The sequence below is a fragment of the Gobius niger genome (genome assembly GCF_951799975.1).
Source record: "Gobius niger genome assembly, chromosome: 9".
In the NCBI taxonomy this organism is placed as follows: Eukaryota; Metazoa; Chordata; class Actinopteri; order Gobiiformes; family Gobiidae; genus Gobius; species Gobius niger.
Window position 1 is genome coordinate 37,457,425 of NC_136860.1, and position 15,432 is coordinate 37,472,856.

General features: G+C 35.0%; 1 protein-coding gene across 1 annotated transcript in view; it reads right to left on the reverse strand.

Annotated features, from left to right (window-relative positions):
• The window catches only part of lcp1 (lymphocyte cytosolic protein 1 (L-plastin)), a 46,398-nt gene that overhangs the window by 30,729 nt on the left and 237 nt on the right, over positions 1 to 15,432 (reverse strand). Inside the window, exons 2-4 of the mRNA XM_079563425.1 lie at positions 8,859 to 8,940; positions 7,544 to 7,692; positions 90 to 213 (exon numbers count right to left, since the gene is read on the reverse strand). Coding sequence (XP_079419551.1) covers positions 90 to 213; positions 7,544 to 7,692; positions 8,859 to 8,931 — 346 coding nt within the window. The 5' untranslated portion in view covers positions 8,932 to 8,940. The remainder of the gene's footprint in view (positions 1 to 89; positions 214 to 7,543; positions 7,693 to 8,858; positions 8,941 to 15,432) is intronic.

Genomic DNA, 15,432 nt, shown 5'->3' on the forward strand with positions numbered 1-15,432 from the left:
TCAGCCCAGCGTTTACCACATTCACCACATTCACCACATTCACCACACACCTCCCTCTCAGCCCAGCGTTTACCACATTCCCCACACACCTGAGTACGAGTGCTGCGTGCCCGACTGCTCCGACGTCCCGGCCACCGAGCAGATCCCCTCCTTCTGTTTGATGGCGCTGCGGAAAGTCTTGCCCACTTCGGTGCTTTTCAAACCGTGCACCAGCTGAGGGGGAGACGACACTTCGTTTACCTGAGGCTGGAGGCGGGACTGCAGCGCTGACCAGCCTCTCCCGGCAGCACAGTGTTCCAGCTCTCATTTACCTGAGGCTGGAGGCGGGACTGCAGCGCCGACCAGCCTCTCCCGGCAGCTCAGTGTTCCAGCTCTCATTCACCTGAGGCTGGAGGCGGGACTGCAGCGCCGACCAGCCTCTCCCGGCAGCTCAGTGCTCCAGCTCTCATTCACAGACTCGTCATTAGAGAAACCTTCCTCACTCACTCCAAACTTTACCATTTTATACACTTTCATTGGTACAGTGAGGAAGTAAGTGCTTTTTTGTCCATTTTTTGTCATTTTTTGTCATTTTTTTGTCAATTTTTTGTCATTTTTTGTCATTTTTTGTCAAGTTTTTGTCATTTTTTGTCAATTTTTTGTTATTTTTTTGTCATTTTTTGTCCATTTTTTGTCACATTTTTGTCAATTTTTTGGTCATTCATTCGTTGTAACTTTTTTCATACATTTTTTTTGTCATATTTTTGTCATTTTTAGTCATTTTTTGGTCATTTTTTATCCATTTTTTGTCAATTTTTGTCAATTTTTTGTCATTTTTTGTCAATTTTTGTCAAGTTTTTGTCATTTTTTGTCAATTTTTTGTTATTTTTTTGTCATTTTTTGTCCATTTTTTGTCACATTTTTGTCAATTTTTTGGTCATTCATTCGTTGTAACTTTTTTCATACATTTTTTTTGTCATATTTTTGTCATTTTTAGTCATTTTTTGGTCATTTTTTATCCATTTTTTGTCAATTTTTGTCAATTTTTTGTCATTTTTTGTCAATTTTTTGTCATTTTTTATCCATTTTTTGTCAATTTTTGTCAATTTTTTGTCATTTTTTGTCAATTTTTTGTCATTTTTTGTCATTTTTTTATCCATTTTTTGTCAATTTTTGTCAATTTTTAGTCATTTTTTTTCATTTTTTTATTCATTTTTTGTCATTTTTTTGTCATTTTTTTATCCATTTTTTGTCAATTTTTGTCAATTTTTAGTCATTTTTTTTCATTTTTTTATCCATTTTTTGTCAATTGTCAATTTTTTTGTCAATTTTTTGTCACATTTTTGTCAATTTTTTGTCATTTTTGGTCAAGTTTTTTTTGTCATTTTTTGGTCATTCATTCGTTGTAACTTTTTTCATACATTTTTTTTGTCATATTTTTGTCATTTTTAGTCATTTTTTGGTCATTTTTTATCCATTTTTTGTCAATTTTTGTCAATTTTTTGTCATTTTTTGTCAATTTTTTGTCATTTTTTATCCATTTTTTGTCAATTTTTGTCAATTTTTTGTCATTTTTTGTCAATTTTTTGTCATTTTTTGTCATTTTTTTATCCATTTTTTGTCAATTTTTGTCAATTTTTAGTCATTTTTTTTCATTTTTTTATCCATTTTTTGTCAATTGTTGTCAATTTTTTGTCAATTTTTTGTCACATTTTTGTCAATTTTTTTGTCATTTTTGGTCAAGTTTTTTTTGTCAATTTTTTGTCATTTTTTATCCATTTTTTGTCAATTTTTGTCAATTTTTTGTCATTTTTTGTCAATTTTTTGTCATCTTTTTTCATTTTTTTGTCCATTTTTTGTCAATTGTTGTCAATTTTTTGTCAATTTTTTGTCACATTTTTGTCATATTTTTGTCATTTTTAGTCATTTTTTGGTCATTTTTTATCCATTTTTTGTCAATTTTTGTCAATTTTTTGTCATTTTTTGTCAATTTTTTGTCATTTTTTATCCATTTTTTGTCAATTTTTGTCAATTTTTTGTCATTTTTTGTCAATTTTTTGTCATTTTTTGTCATTTTTTTATCCATTTTTTGTCAATTTTTGTCAATTTTTAGTCATTTTTTTTCATTTTTTTATTCATTTTTTGTCAATTTTTTGTCATTTTTTGTCATTTTTTTATCCATTTTTTGTCAATTTTTGTCAATTTTTAGTCTTTTTTTTTCATTTTTTTATCCATTTTTTGTCAATTGTTGTCAATTTTTTGTCATTTTTGGTCAAGTTTTTTTTGTCATTTTTGGTCATTCATTCCTTGTAACTTTTTTCATACATTTTTTTTGTCATATTTTTGTCATTTTTAGTCATTTTTTGGTCATTTTTTATCCATTTTTTGTCAATTTTTGTCAATTTTTTGTCATTTTTTGTCAATTTTTTGTCATTTTTTATCCATTTTTTGTCAATTTTTGTCAATTTTTTGTCATTTTTTGTCATTTTTTTATCCATTTTTTGTCAATTTTTGTCAATTTTTAGTCATTTTTTTTCATTTTTTTATCCATTTTTTGTCAATTGTTGTCAATTTTTTGTCAATTTTTTGACAAGTTTTTGTCATTTTTTGTCATTTTTTTGTCATTTTTTTGTCATTTTTTGTCCATTTTTTGTCACATTTTTGTCAATTTTTTGTCATTTTTGGTCAAGTTTTTTTGTCATTTTTTGTCATTTTTTGGTCATTCATTCGTTGTAACTTTTTTCATACATTTTTTTTGTCATATTTTTGTCATTTTTAGTCATTTTTTGGTCATTTTTTGTCAATTTTTAGTCATTTTTTGTCCATTTTTTATCCAATTTTTGTCAATTTTTGTCATTTTTTGTCAATTTTTTATCCATTTTTTGTCATTTTTTGTCAATTTTTTGTCATTTTTTGTCAATTTTTTATCCATTTTTTGTCAATTTTTGTCATTTTTTTGTCATTTTTTTGTCATTTTTGGTCAATTTTTTTGTCATTCGTTCAACTCATTTTTGTAACTTTTTTCATACATTTTTTTTGGTCATATTTTTGTCATTTTTTTGTCAATTTTTGTCAATTTTTGTCATTTTTTGTCATTTTTTGTCATTTTTTGTCATTTTTTGTCAATTTTTGTCATTTTTTGTCATTTTTTGTCCATTTTTGGTCCATTTTTTGTCATTTTTTTTGTCAATTTTTTGTCATTTTTTTGTCATTTTTTGTCAATTTTTTTTGTCAATTTTTTTTGTCAATTTTTTGTCAATTTTTTTGTCCATTTTTTGTCATTTTTTGTCATTTTTTGTCAATTTTGGTCCATTTTTTGGTCCATTTTTTTGTCAATTTTTGTCAATTTTTGTCATTTTTTGTCATTTTTTGTCCATTTTTTTTGTCCATTTTTGGTCCATTTTTTGTCAATTTTTTTGTCAATTTTTTGTCATTTTTTTGTCATTTTTTGTCAATTTTTTTTGTCAATTTTTTTTGTCAATTTTTTTTGTCAATTTTTTGTCAATTTTTTTGTCCATTTTTTGTCATTTTTTGTCATTTTTTGTCAATTTTGGTCTATTTTTTGGTCCATTTTTTGTCAATTTTTTTGTCAATTTTTTTGTCCATTTTTTGTCCATTTTTTGTCCATTTTTTGTCATTTTTTGTCAATTTTTTTGTCATTTTTTGTCCATTTTTGGTCCATTTTTTGTCAATTTTTTGTCAATTTTTTGTCATTTTTTTGTCAATTTTTTGTCATTTTTTTGTCAATTTTTGTCAATTTTTTGTCATTTTTGGTCATTTTTTGTCATTTTTTTCTGTTTATACATTTTCATTGGTACAGTAAGTAAGTAAGTGCTTTATTTGTCATGCACACACTGGTACACGAGCCTAAAGCGCCCTCTAGTGGCTGTCAGTGTGAAAACAATAGACGTTAAAGCAGCACAAAGCAACTCGTGCCCCTAGAGGCCATAAGCGCCACTGCAGGTGTGGAAGCCTGTCGTGTTTTTTTTACTTTTTACTGTCCGTGAGAGTAAATACTACACTGACAGAAAAGACAAAGGGACAGAGGGATATTTTACATCAGTTACACCAGTGGTTCCCAACCTGGGGGTCGCGAGACACATTTGGGGGGTCTCCAGATCATGTAGATAAAATATACATACTTTTTTCAGCGTATATTATAACATGTTATTGTGGCGTGTGCTGCTATTTCACCAGACTGCCATTATAGGTTCGCAATTTGATGAATTTTATTTTAGCCATTTGTTCTATTCTTTGTTTTTTAAGAATTATGTGGGCTGGTGTTACGATTCCTCACGGTGTGACCCGGGCGGGGGGTCACGAACCCCTTTAACTGTTTTAATGGGGGTCGCGGCTCCAAAAGGTTGAGAATCACTGAGTTACACAATGGAGATACGTGTTTTTCACTCAAACTTGGCTGTAAATACTGTGTAAGTGGCGCTAGCCCGCAGTTAGCTTTGCCCGTTAGCCTGTTAGCTTCTTCTTTGTGGTTCCATTAGTGTCTTTGTAGAAGGTTCATACTGTCTTCTTAGGTTAAGACTATTACAGTTTTGTTTCTTTTAGTAAGTGGTAGTAACATTAGTGTGTGTTGGTGACTCCGACCCATAGGCAGCGATGTTGCAATGGTGGTTTTCTGTCCAGAGACACCAGGGGGCGATGAAAGACCCTCAATCATCCCATTTACATCTATAACCCACAGAGGGACGACGGGAAGGGTTTATTAAGATAAACTGTTTACTTAGTACTTTATATTTTGATATATAAGTCGCAAACCCAGCCAAAGTATGAAAAAAAGTGTGACTTATAGACTTATAAGTAATTACTAATTTATTATTGAAACTAGGGCTGCAAATAACGATTATTTTGGTAATCGATTAATCTAGCGAATATTTTTACGATTAATCGATTGACCGCTTAGCTGTGAATGATGTATGAAAATGTTATTTTTTCCTTTTGTTTAATCACATAATGCTATAGTGGCATCACTTGAGGACGTGTTGATGGAGTAAACTTAAAGTGAGTGTTTTTGGAGGCTCTTTCTGCTGATTCTGCTTTATGACTGGATGAGACACAGACAGATATTTATGAAATTTTCAATGTACAAAACACTAAAGAGCCTAACCTGTAAAACACAGTAGGTTTACATCAAAAATAAAAACGATTAATCGATTATTGAAATATTTGACAACTAATTCAATAATCGATTAGTTGTTTCAGCCCTAATTGAAACATATACTTTGTACTTTGAATACGCAAAAACTTCCTACTGCAAATACTTCCATACTTTCACTTTCTGTAAACATGTGACTGAGCAGCTTTAGCTTTTATGGGACTTTTACTCACGTGATGAAACCGAGAACTTTGACCAGAACAAACCGCTCCAGCAAACGAGGGAGAAACGAGGGGATTAAGGCGAGACACTGCAGGGAAAACCTGTTTACAGATATCAGTTTGAAGCTTTTGCTGTCGATCACTGGCATAAGTGTGAGGGAAAAATACATTCTGTCATTTTATCTTTTCATAAGAACAAGGTGTTTTATGCCTAAAAATGCCCCAAATTTCACATCTTTTCGGCGACGAAATCTGAATAATGGACAGAGCTACATTCAAACTTATGGTTTCATTTTATTGGTTAATGAGTTGCCGAGACTTTTTCAGAGCGGATTTAGGATTTCTTGTTTAGTTTAAAAATAAGCTGTTTTTTAGTGGAAAAATTGTGTAAAAAATGAATTTTTGCTCGTCAATAATCGGGGCTTAGGGATTAACCTCTTAACTCCCGCCTGAACCGAGAGGATCTTGTTCCTCAATTCAGAGTTTTTTTCCATCATTTATTTGTTGGGCGTTCAACTCATTTTTGTAACTTTTTTCATAAACATTTTTTTGTTATTTTTTGTAATTTTTTTGTCAAGTTTTAGTCAAGTTTTGGTCAATTTTTAGTCATTTTTTGTCAATTTTTGTCAATTTTTGTAATTTTTTTGTAATTTTTTTGTAATTTTTTGTCATTTTTTTGGTCATTTTTTGTCAGTTTTTTGTCAATTTTTAGTCATTTTTTGTCATTTTTTTGGTCATTCGTTCAACTGATTTTTGTAACTTTTTTCATAATTTTTTTTTTGTCACATTTTTTGTCTTTTGTTCGTCAATTTCTTGTGACATTTTTGCCACTTTTTCATCATTGTTTCCGTCTCAGCTTTTCTCCGGAAGCTTTTGGATTGGGGTAAAGCCAAACTGGAGAAAATGTGCTCTGTTCAGGCGGGAGTTGGGATTAAATAATAAAAAATCCCTCTGAAAAAATCTTCCAAATCTTGTTCAGTCCAAGGCTGGAAAATGTGAAGTCTTTAGGTCCGACTGACGTGGACATAGTGTCGCCACAATGACAGAAACATGTGTTTGGAGAAAAAGGCTCTTGAAATTGTGTTCTCCCATATAAGTCTATGGGGGAACATTGAATCAGCGCAATATTTAAACATGTTATTGTGAAGATTAGGCATGTTTTCTGTTTCCGGGTGAAAGCTTGTATGTTCAGAGACAGATTTGGCCCAAAACCTGAAAACTGAAAACATTGAGTTTTGCCTGTAGTGTCTCCCCTTAAATCAATTTCAGCCCAAACTCTGACGTGAGGAACAAGATCCTCTCAGTTAAGGCGGGAGTTAAGAGGTTGATCCCTTTCCATCATTTTTTGGGGGGGGTTTCAACTAATTTTTGTAACTTTTTTGTAAATGTTTTGTCACTTTTTGTTATTTTTTGTCATTTTTTGTCACTTTTTTTTCACTTTTTTGCCATTTTTTTTTTCACTTTTTGTCATTTTTTTGTCACTTTTTTGTCATTTTTTTGTCATTTTTTTGTCATTTTTTGTATTTTTTTGTAATTTTTTTGTAATTTTTTTGTAATTTTTTTGTCAATTTTTTTGTCACTTTTTTTGGTCACTTTTTTGTCGGGCCGGGCAGTGGGAGCTTACAGGCCGGGCAGTGGGGGCTCACAGTGGGAGCTCACAGGCCGGGCAGTGGGAGCTCACAGTGGGAGCTTACAGGCCGGGCAGTGGGGGCTCACAGTGGGAGCTCACAGGCCGGGCAGTGGGAGCTCACAGTGGGAGCTCACAGTGGGAGCTCACAGGCCGGGCAGTGGGGGCTCACAGTGGGAGCTCACAGGCCGGGCAGTGGGGGCTCACAGTGGGAGCTCACAGGCCGGGCAGTGGGGGCTCACAGTGGGAGCTTACAGGCCGGGCAGTCGGGGCTTACGTGGGTGAACTCGTCGAAGGTCAGCTGGTCGCTGGTCCGGGTCAGCTCACAGTGGGAGCTCACAGTGGGAGCTCACAGTGGGAGCTCACAGTGGGAGCTCACAGTGGGAGCTCACAGTGGGAGCTCACAGTGGGAGCTCACAGTGGGAGCTCACAGGCCGGGCAGTGGGAGCTCACAGTGGGAGCTCACAGTGGGAGCTCACAGGCCGGGCAGTGGGGGCTCACAGTGGGAGCTCACAGGCCGGGCAGTGGGGGCTCACAGTGGGAGCTCACAGGCCGGGCAGTGGGGGCTCACAGTGGGAGCTCACAGGCCGGGCGGCGGGGGCTTACGTGGGTGAACTCGTCGAAGGTCAGCTGGTCGCTGGTCCGGGTCAGCTCCTGGACGATCTCTCTGATCCTGTATCCGGGCAGAGGCAGGTTCGCCGCCCGGAACAGCTCGTTCAGCTCCGCTTTACTGATGAAGCCGTTATTGTCCACGTCTGAGGAGGAGATCAGACTTTAGATCATCTATCTATCTATCTATCTATCTATCTATCTATCTATCTATCTATCTATCTATGTATCTATCTATCTATCTATCTATCTATCTATCTATCTATCTATAGTGCCTCTCGTGAGTATTCATACACCTTGAACTTTTGCACATTTTGTCATGTTTACAACCCTAAACATAAAGATTTTATTTTGATTTTTTTTACTGAACGTTCACACACAAGTAACAGACAACTGTGAAGTGAAAGCAAAATGATACATGATTCTGTTATTTTTCAAAAAATAGAAAAGTGAAAAGTGGGGCGTGCATAAGTATCATACAGCATTTTCTGACTGCATTAAATTGCCTTTAAAACATTCCTCATGACTCCAGACTCCTTGGCCTAACGGTTAAACAGAAGCACCTGAGTGTAATCTACTCTCAGTATAATCTCAGCTGTTCTTTTCAAATATACGGGGGGGAGCATCATGCTGTGGGGCTGCTTTTCCTCAGCGGGGACTGGGGAGATTGTAAGAATAGTTGTGAAGATGGATGGAGCCAAATACAGAGACATTTTGGAGGAAAACCTGCTGGAGTCACAAGAGAACTGAGGCTGGGGCGGAGATTCACCTTCAGCAGGACAATGACCCTAAACACAAAGATAAATCTACAAAGGAATGGTTCAATAAAAACATATTAATGTGTTAGAATGGCCCAGTCAAAGTCCTGACCTAAATCCTATTGAAAATCTGTGGAAAGATCTGAAAACTGCTGTTCACAAACGCTCTCCTTCTAATGTGACAGAGCTGGAGTTGTTTTGTAAAGAGGAATGGGCTAAAACGTCAGTCTCTACATGAGCAAATCTTGTAGAGTCAGACCCCAAAAGACTTGTGCTGTTATTGCAGTAAAAGGAGGTTCCACAAAGTATTCATTCATCTGTATGATACTTATGCAAGTCCCACTTTTCTATTTTTCTATTTTTTGAAAAATAACAGAATCATGTATCATTTTGCTTTCACTTCACAGTCGTCTGTTACTTGTGTGTGAACGTTCAGTAAAAAAATCAAAATAAAATCTTGATGTTTAGGGTTGTAAACATGACAAAATGTGCAAAAGGTGTCCAGGTGTCTGAATACTTTCGAGAGGCCCTGTATCTATCTATCTAAGTGTTACCTATCTTGGTGAAGGCCTCTCGGAGCTCCTCCAGCTCCTCCTGGGAGATCGGGGCGTTGCTGCTCGTCGCCATCACGAGAATCTGAAACATCACAGACACGCGATTCAAACAATGTCCAAAAACAGTGTGAGCCGCTCCACAGAGCACCTGAGGCAAATCACTGATAACACCAGACTAACCATATACATGTCTGTGTCCATAGAGTCATGTTTGGAATATAACTGACCTGCATCACATGAATGATCGCATTCTGAGGGACTATTTTCTAGCAGATCACTCCGCCGCCGCGTAGCTTATACAACCACGAAGCTGATGCAAGAATATAAGGTCTTTTAAATGCAAAATGGTTAGAATGATTCTATCTCCACAAATCAGCAACACTCTGGATAACGAGGACACGAGGCCCTGTGTCAAAAACATCCCTTTAAGTCTTTTATATTTCTTTGAACGCTCGGTAACCATGTCTCTCTCGCTTTGGCAGAAGTGCGTCTCTGTGAGGGGAATATTTTGGAGAAGTCGTTTGTTTCGACATCAGTTCCTCCTCTGTCGTGTTGATCTATTGTTTTGTGACGGTTCTTTGTGGAAACAGTGAAACCGCGGCGTCTTTGTCACAAACACGAGCCTTTACGTGAGTCATACATTTATTTATGAATCTGTGACGTCGGCAAAGCCTCGGGTTTACCTTTTAAGACCTGAGCGTCCGCACTCACACTTCCTGCTTTCAAACGTGCTCCTCCAGTTTCACCTATTCCTCATTTGAGTTTAACCTTAAGGATCTGCACCTTCAAGAAGAGAGACTTAGAGTTTAAATAAGAGGCTCAGCGGGAACGTGAGGGGATTAAAGGCTGGGAATCACTGCAGAAGCACATGGAGGACAAGCAGGAGACGCTATAAACATCAACTACATGATTATTATTTATATATACAGTATATATATAAATCCTGCTAACCTGTGAACCCCCACCTTAACCAAGTTTGGCTTTCTCAAATCTAAAAGCGAAAATGTGACAAAAAAGTGACAAAAAAGTAAAAAAAAAGTGGACAAAAAATGGTCAAAATTTGACAAAAAAGTGACAAAAAAGTTTTAAAAAAGTTTTAAAAATGTGACAAAAAATTGACAAAAATGTGACAAAAAATTGACAAAAACGTTTTAAAAATGTGACAAAAAAGTGACAAAAAATTGACAAAAAATGGACAAAAATGTGACAAAAATGTGACGAAAATGAGAAAAAAAAGTGACAAAAAAGTTTTAAAAATGTGACAAAAAATTGACAAAAAAATGACAAAAATGTGACAAAAATGAGAAAAAAAAGTGACAAAAAAGTTTTAAAAAAGTTTTGAAAATGTGACAAAAAATTGACAAAAAATTGACAAAAAATTGACGAAAATGAGAAAAAATATTGCCAAAAAAGTGATGAAAAGGTGACAAAAAATTTACTAAAACACAAAAAAAACAGTTTAAATTAGTTTTGTAGGTCTTAGCTTTCAAATGAGGCGTTACACTGGCCTATAGTTATAGGATCTTGTACTTTTAAGAGTATTTATACTACCACACTACAACTACACTCCAAAAAATGCATCTCTAGATTAGTTTAAATGTCTCAAATTGAGCACATTTCAAATGTAAGTGCAGATGTAGTTGGACATTTTGACCTCGATTATTCCTCGACATGTTTCTGATATTTTGTCCTTATTTCACGTTGATTCTTTTGCCAGTGGGGAAAGAAAACTGCACTCGTCCCATTGGCCCAAGAACATCTGACATGTCCAAGTAAACCTGCTCTAAATGAGGGACAAAGCTCAAAACAAGATTCATATTCTCAACATTAAATATAATATAAAGTCGTTCTCTTCTGTGTGTTCTTATGCAGAGAGTTATGTTCGTGCAAATCGCCTTCAATGACAATGGGAGATTATCGTTTGCTAAATGAAACTGGAGGAAAGGGTTGTTTTCTGTTAGAGCTGAGGCATAAAAGCTGTGTCTAAGCTCATGAATCAGCCTCATGTATTTATAAATAACCCCAGACTAAACTCTTTTCTGTTTGAGTAAAAGCTTTGACAAGATCTCTGAGTAACGGGTCTCAACTTCTTCTTCTTCTTCTCGAGTAAAACTATTCAAAAGCTAAAGCTTGGAGAAAGGTTTGCGCCATATTGTCTCAGAGTCTCGAGTCTCGTGTGGACTCGGGTTTTGTTCAGTTGAAACCAAACCACAGACTTCCTGCTCTGCACCGACTTCTGCTTCCACTGCAGCACAGTTCTCTCTCCACTGCAGCAATCCAGAAGCTACATATGCAAACCAGGGCCGAGAAACAATAATAATCAGTCTGAAGCACCAAAAAAAGATCCAGTGAACTGCATTATTACGTCTATTAACAGGATTATTATGCGGCAACGATGATTCTGGTGAATTCACTTTGAAGGGGTTTCTACAGGCAGCACAAGTCACATTTAAACAGGTTTTAACCTCTTACCACCCGCCAAAACCAAGTGCATTCTCTCCTCTTTGCCATTGTCGTCACTTTTTATTTCCCTTATGTGTTTTTGCCATTTTTTTAATTACTTTTCTGCTGTTCTTTTGTCACTTTTGTTTTGCTGGATTTTTGTCATTTTTTTTCTGGATTTTTGTCACTTTTTTGTTGGATTTTTGTCATTTTTTTGCTGGATTTGTGTCATTTTTTTGCTGTATTTTTGTCATTTTTTTGATGGATTTTTGTCTTTTTTTGCTGGATTTTTGTCTTTTTTTTGATGGATTTTTGTCTTTTTTTGCTGGATTTTTGTCACTTTTTTGCTGGATTTTTGTCTTTTTTTGCTGGATTTTTGTCTTTTTTTTGATGGATTTTTGTCATTTTTTTGCTGGATTTTTGTCATTTTTTTGATGGATTTTTGTCTTTTTTTGCTGGATTTTTGTCTTTTTTTTGATGGATTTTTGTCATTTTTTTGCTGGATTTTTGTCTTTTTTTTGATGGATTTTTGTCTTTTTTTGCTGGATTTTTGTCACTTTTTTGCTGGATTTTTGTCTTTTTTTGCTGGATTTTTGTCTTTTTTTTGATGGATTTTTGTCATTTTTTTGCTGGATTTTTGTCATTTTTTTGCTGGATTTTTGTCACTTTTTTCCCGGATTTTTGTCACTTTTTTGCTGGATTTTTGTCATTTTTTTGCTGGATTTTTGTCATTTTTTTGCTGGATTTTTGTCATTTTTTTGCTGAATTTTGTCAATTTTTTGCTGAATTTGTGTCATTTTTTTTGCTGAATTTGTGTCATTTTTTTGCTGGATTTTTGTCTTTTTTTTGTTGGATTTTTGTCATTTTTTTGCTGGATTTTTGTCATTTTTCTGCTGCCCTTTTGTCACCTTTTTGTTGAGTTTTTGTCATTTTTGTCGGTGTTTTTAGTCACTTTTTAGCACTTTTTTGTTGTGTTTACATCCTCATTTTCCTCTTTTCTTTTTAATCGCTGTTTTGAAGAAGCTTTTAGATTTGGAGAACAGGAGAAAACATGTTCAGGTGGGAGTTAAGAGGTTAATGCTTTTTTATTCAGACGGATAACGAGTGTTAAGAATCATTTTTCTTTCAGTGAAGCAGCCGTTTTAATGAAGAAATGTTGGGCAGAAAAGTGATGTTTATGTGATTTTTTGAAGCTGCTGACAGGAAGTGACATCGATGCAGACTCTCTGGAATCGCCCATATTTGGTCATGTTTGAAAACAGTTCAGGGGGAAAACAATGTGGAGAAAAATCTAAACTTTAATTATTCAAAAACTACTTTAACAAACGCTGAATTATGAATATAGTTTCTACTAAATAAAAATACAACATGGAGAGGAGCAAAGTGGTTCAACAGCCCATAAATACATGAATAACGGAGAATGCTAACATGTGCAAATGCTAACGGCTAGCTATAACTGCTGTTTTTTCACTTCTGCTGAACAATCTGCTGTGAGAAAACATCCACATGGACCCGATTTAGACCTGACTTTATTTATGTGATAAATAAGTTCATATTCCAACAGGCTAAAAAGAGGGGAAAAGATTCTATTTCCCCATTGGCGAGTTTGGGAATGTGACGTCATATCGCTAAGCATTATGGGATTGGCAGCAATTGTAAACTAAAGGAGATTTTAGAAGTTAAAATACTGGAGTTATTGTTCACATTAAAACACTTGGACACCACAGTGAGTTAGATGTTTGTACCAGCAGTGACTCAGCAGCTAACGGAGCTGTTTTTATACTGTTTTTAGCTAATGTTAGTCAATGGAAATGTATGCTAACAGCTGCAAAGATGGCGGATCTCCATGGTAACTGTGGAATTTCCCCAACTCTATAGATACAGACGACTCTTTCTCTTTAGTGAAACACCATTTTCCCTCTTTTTAGCCATTTTCTGGTGGAATATGAACTTATTTATCACATAAATAAAGTCAGGTGTAAATCAGGTCCATATGGATATTTTCTCTCAGCAGATTGTTCAGTAGAAGTGAAAAAACGGCAGCATTCAGCATTTGTTAAAGTTGTTTTTGAATAATTAGAGAAAGTTTAGATTTTTCTCACAATTGTTTTCCCCCTTAACTGTTTTCAAACATGACCATATATGGGCGAGTCCAGAGATGCGTCTGTATCTACAGAGGTAAAGTTCCAGAGCAGTTTCTCTCATTTCCCATTGATACAGTTGAAAAATCCAAACTTTCTATAATTATTCAAAAACTGCTTTAACAAACGCTGAATTATCGATATAGTTTTCAATCCAATAAAGATACAAAGACATGGGGAGGAGCCGAGTGGTTCAACAGCCCATAAATAAATAAACAACGGAGACTGCTAACATGATGCTTCATGTTAGCATCGTGCTACATGCTAAATGTTAGCTAGGACTGCTGTTTTTCGCTTCTACTGAACTGAACGAAACATCTGGACCTGATTTAGACTTGACTTTATTTGTGTGAGATAAACAACTTTATATATAAACTAGGGATGGGCGGATCGATCCCACAGTATCGATATATCGATACCAAACGGCTACTTTTTAAGTATCGATATTAGGTAAAAAGTATCGATACTAATTTGCATATGTAAAAGGAGGCGGGGCAGCAATGATCAACACAAAACAGTCACAACAGCAAAGGCTTGAACTGAGCCGGGCTGATCATTCTGGTTCAGGTTCTGTTTGTCATTTAAGAATTAATTTTAAATGTTGTTTACGTATTTAATTTCACATTAGTGTTGTTTAATTAACCAGTTACATTAATATAATTTTAATGGACCAGTTAATTATGTAAAACAACCAGTTTTAGAAATGTATAATGATTGAAATACATTCATATGAAATGACCAGTATCGGTATCGGTATCGACAAAAATGACCCCAAAAGTATCGGTATCGTATCGATTCCAAACAATGTGGTATCGCCCAAATCCCTAATATAAACAGCTAATGAGCTAATTGTGTTTCCCAAAAGTGACTTCCTTCCCCCTCGGCGAGGCCACGCCCCCTCGGCGAGGCCACGCCCCCTCGTATGACAGTTTAAAATCGTTTGCCTCTATCTATGTCACTTCCTGTCAGCGTCCAATAAGGAAGTGAAACTATAAACATCACAAGAATGTCCAAACTAAAGAAAGCTGGTTCTTTTTTCTTTTATCTTAAATATAATTGTGTCATATTCACTTTAATGCTTTTTAATAACGCCACAAACTAGAACTGCAGCTCAATGAGTTACAGAATTTTGGTATTTTTGACAAACGTGCAGTAAAACTAGTTGAATATTTCATTACTTTCCTGTAAATTTTGATTTAATGCCTTTTGAATTGTTTCTGGTAGTTAAGGTGCAGATGCAAATGAGTTTTAACCTCATAACCTCACACATGTTTGTTGAGTTTTTGTCACATTTTTGTTGAATTTTTGTCACTTTTTTGTCACTTTTTTGTTGAATTTTTGTCACTTTTTTGTTGAATTTTTGTCACTTTTTTGTCACTTTTTTGTTGAATTTTTGTCACTTTTTTATCACTTTTTTGTTGAATTTTTGTTGAATTTTTGTTGAATTTTTGTCACTTTTTTGTCACTTTTTTGTTGAATTTTTGTCACTTTTTTGTCACATTTTTGTTGAATTTTTGTCACATTTTTGTTGAATTTACATCCCTGTTTTCTTCTCATTTTTTGTGGCTGTTTTGGTGTTTTTCCCCACAAATCTTTTTGATTCGGGTAAAGCCAAACTGGAGAAAATGTGCTCCGTTCAGGTGGGAAGGAGGTTAACCGAGCGCATTATCTATAGTTCAGCCAGAGCAACGCCTCATTTGAAAGCTAAGACCTACAAAACTCATCTTAAAGGATCTTCTTCCTCGCGTTGTCCCCATTTGGGTAAAGCCAAAGTGGAGAAAACGTGCTCAGTTCAGAGGTTAATGCTATTTAATCCCAAATACTATATTTTAGTGCCACGAACGCAGGAAGAATCGCTGCATATTTCACATCCAGAAGATTTGCAAACATTTCATCAAACAGAGGAAAGAGAATCGGACAAAACTGGAAACTTTTGAGCCAAAACTGCAACGAATATCAGTCCGTAGCTTAAACAGTCAATCATTATACAG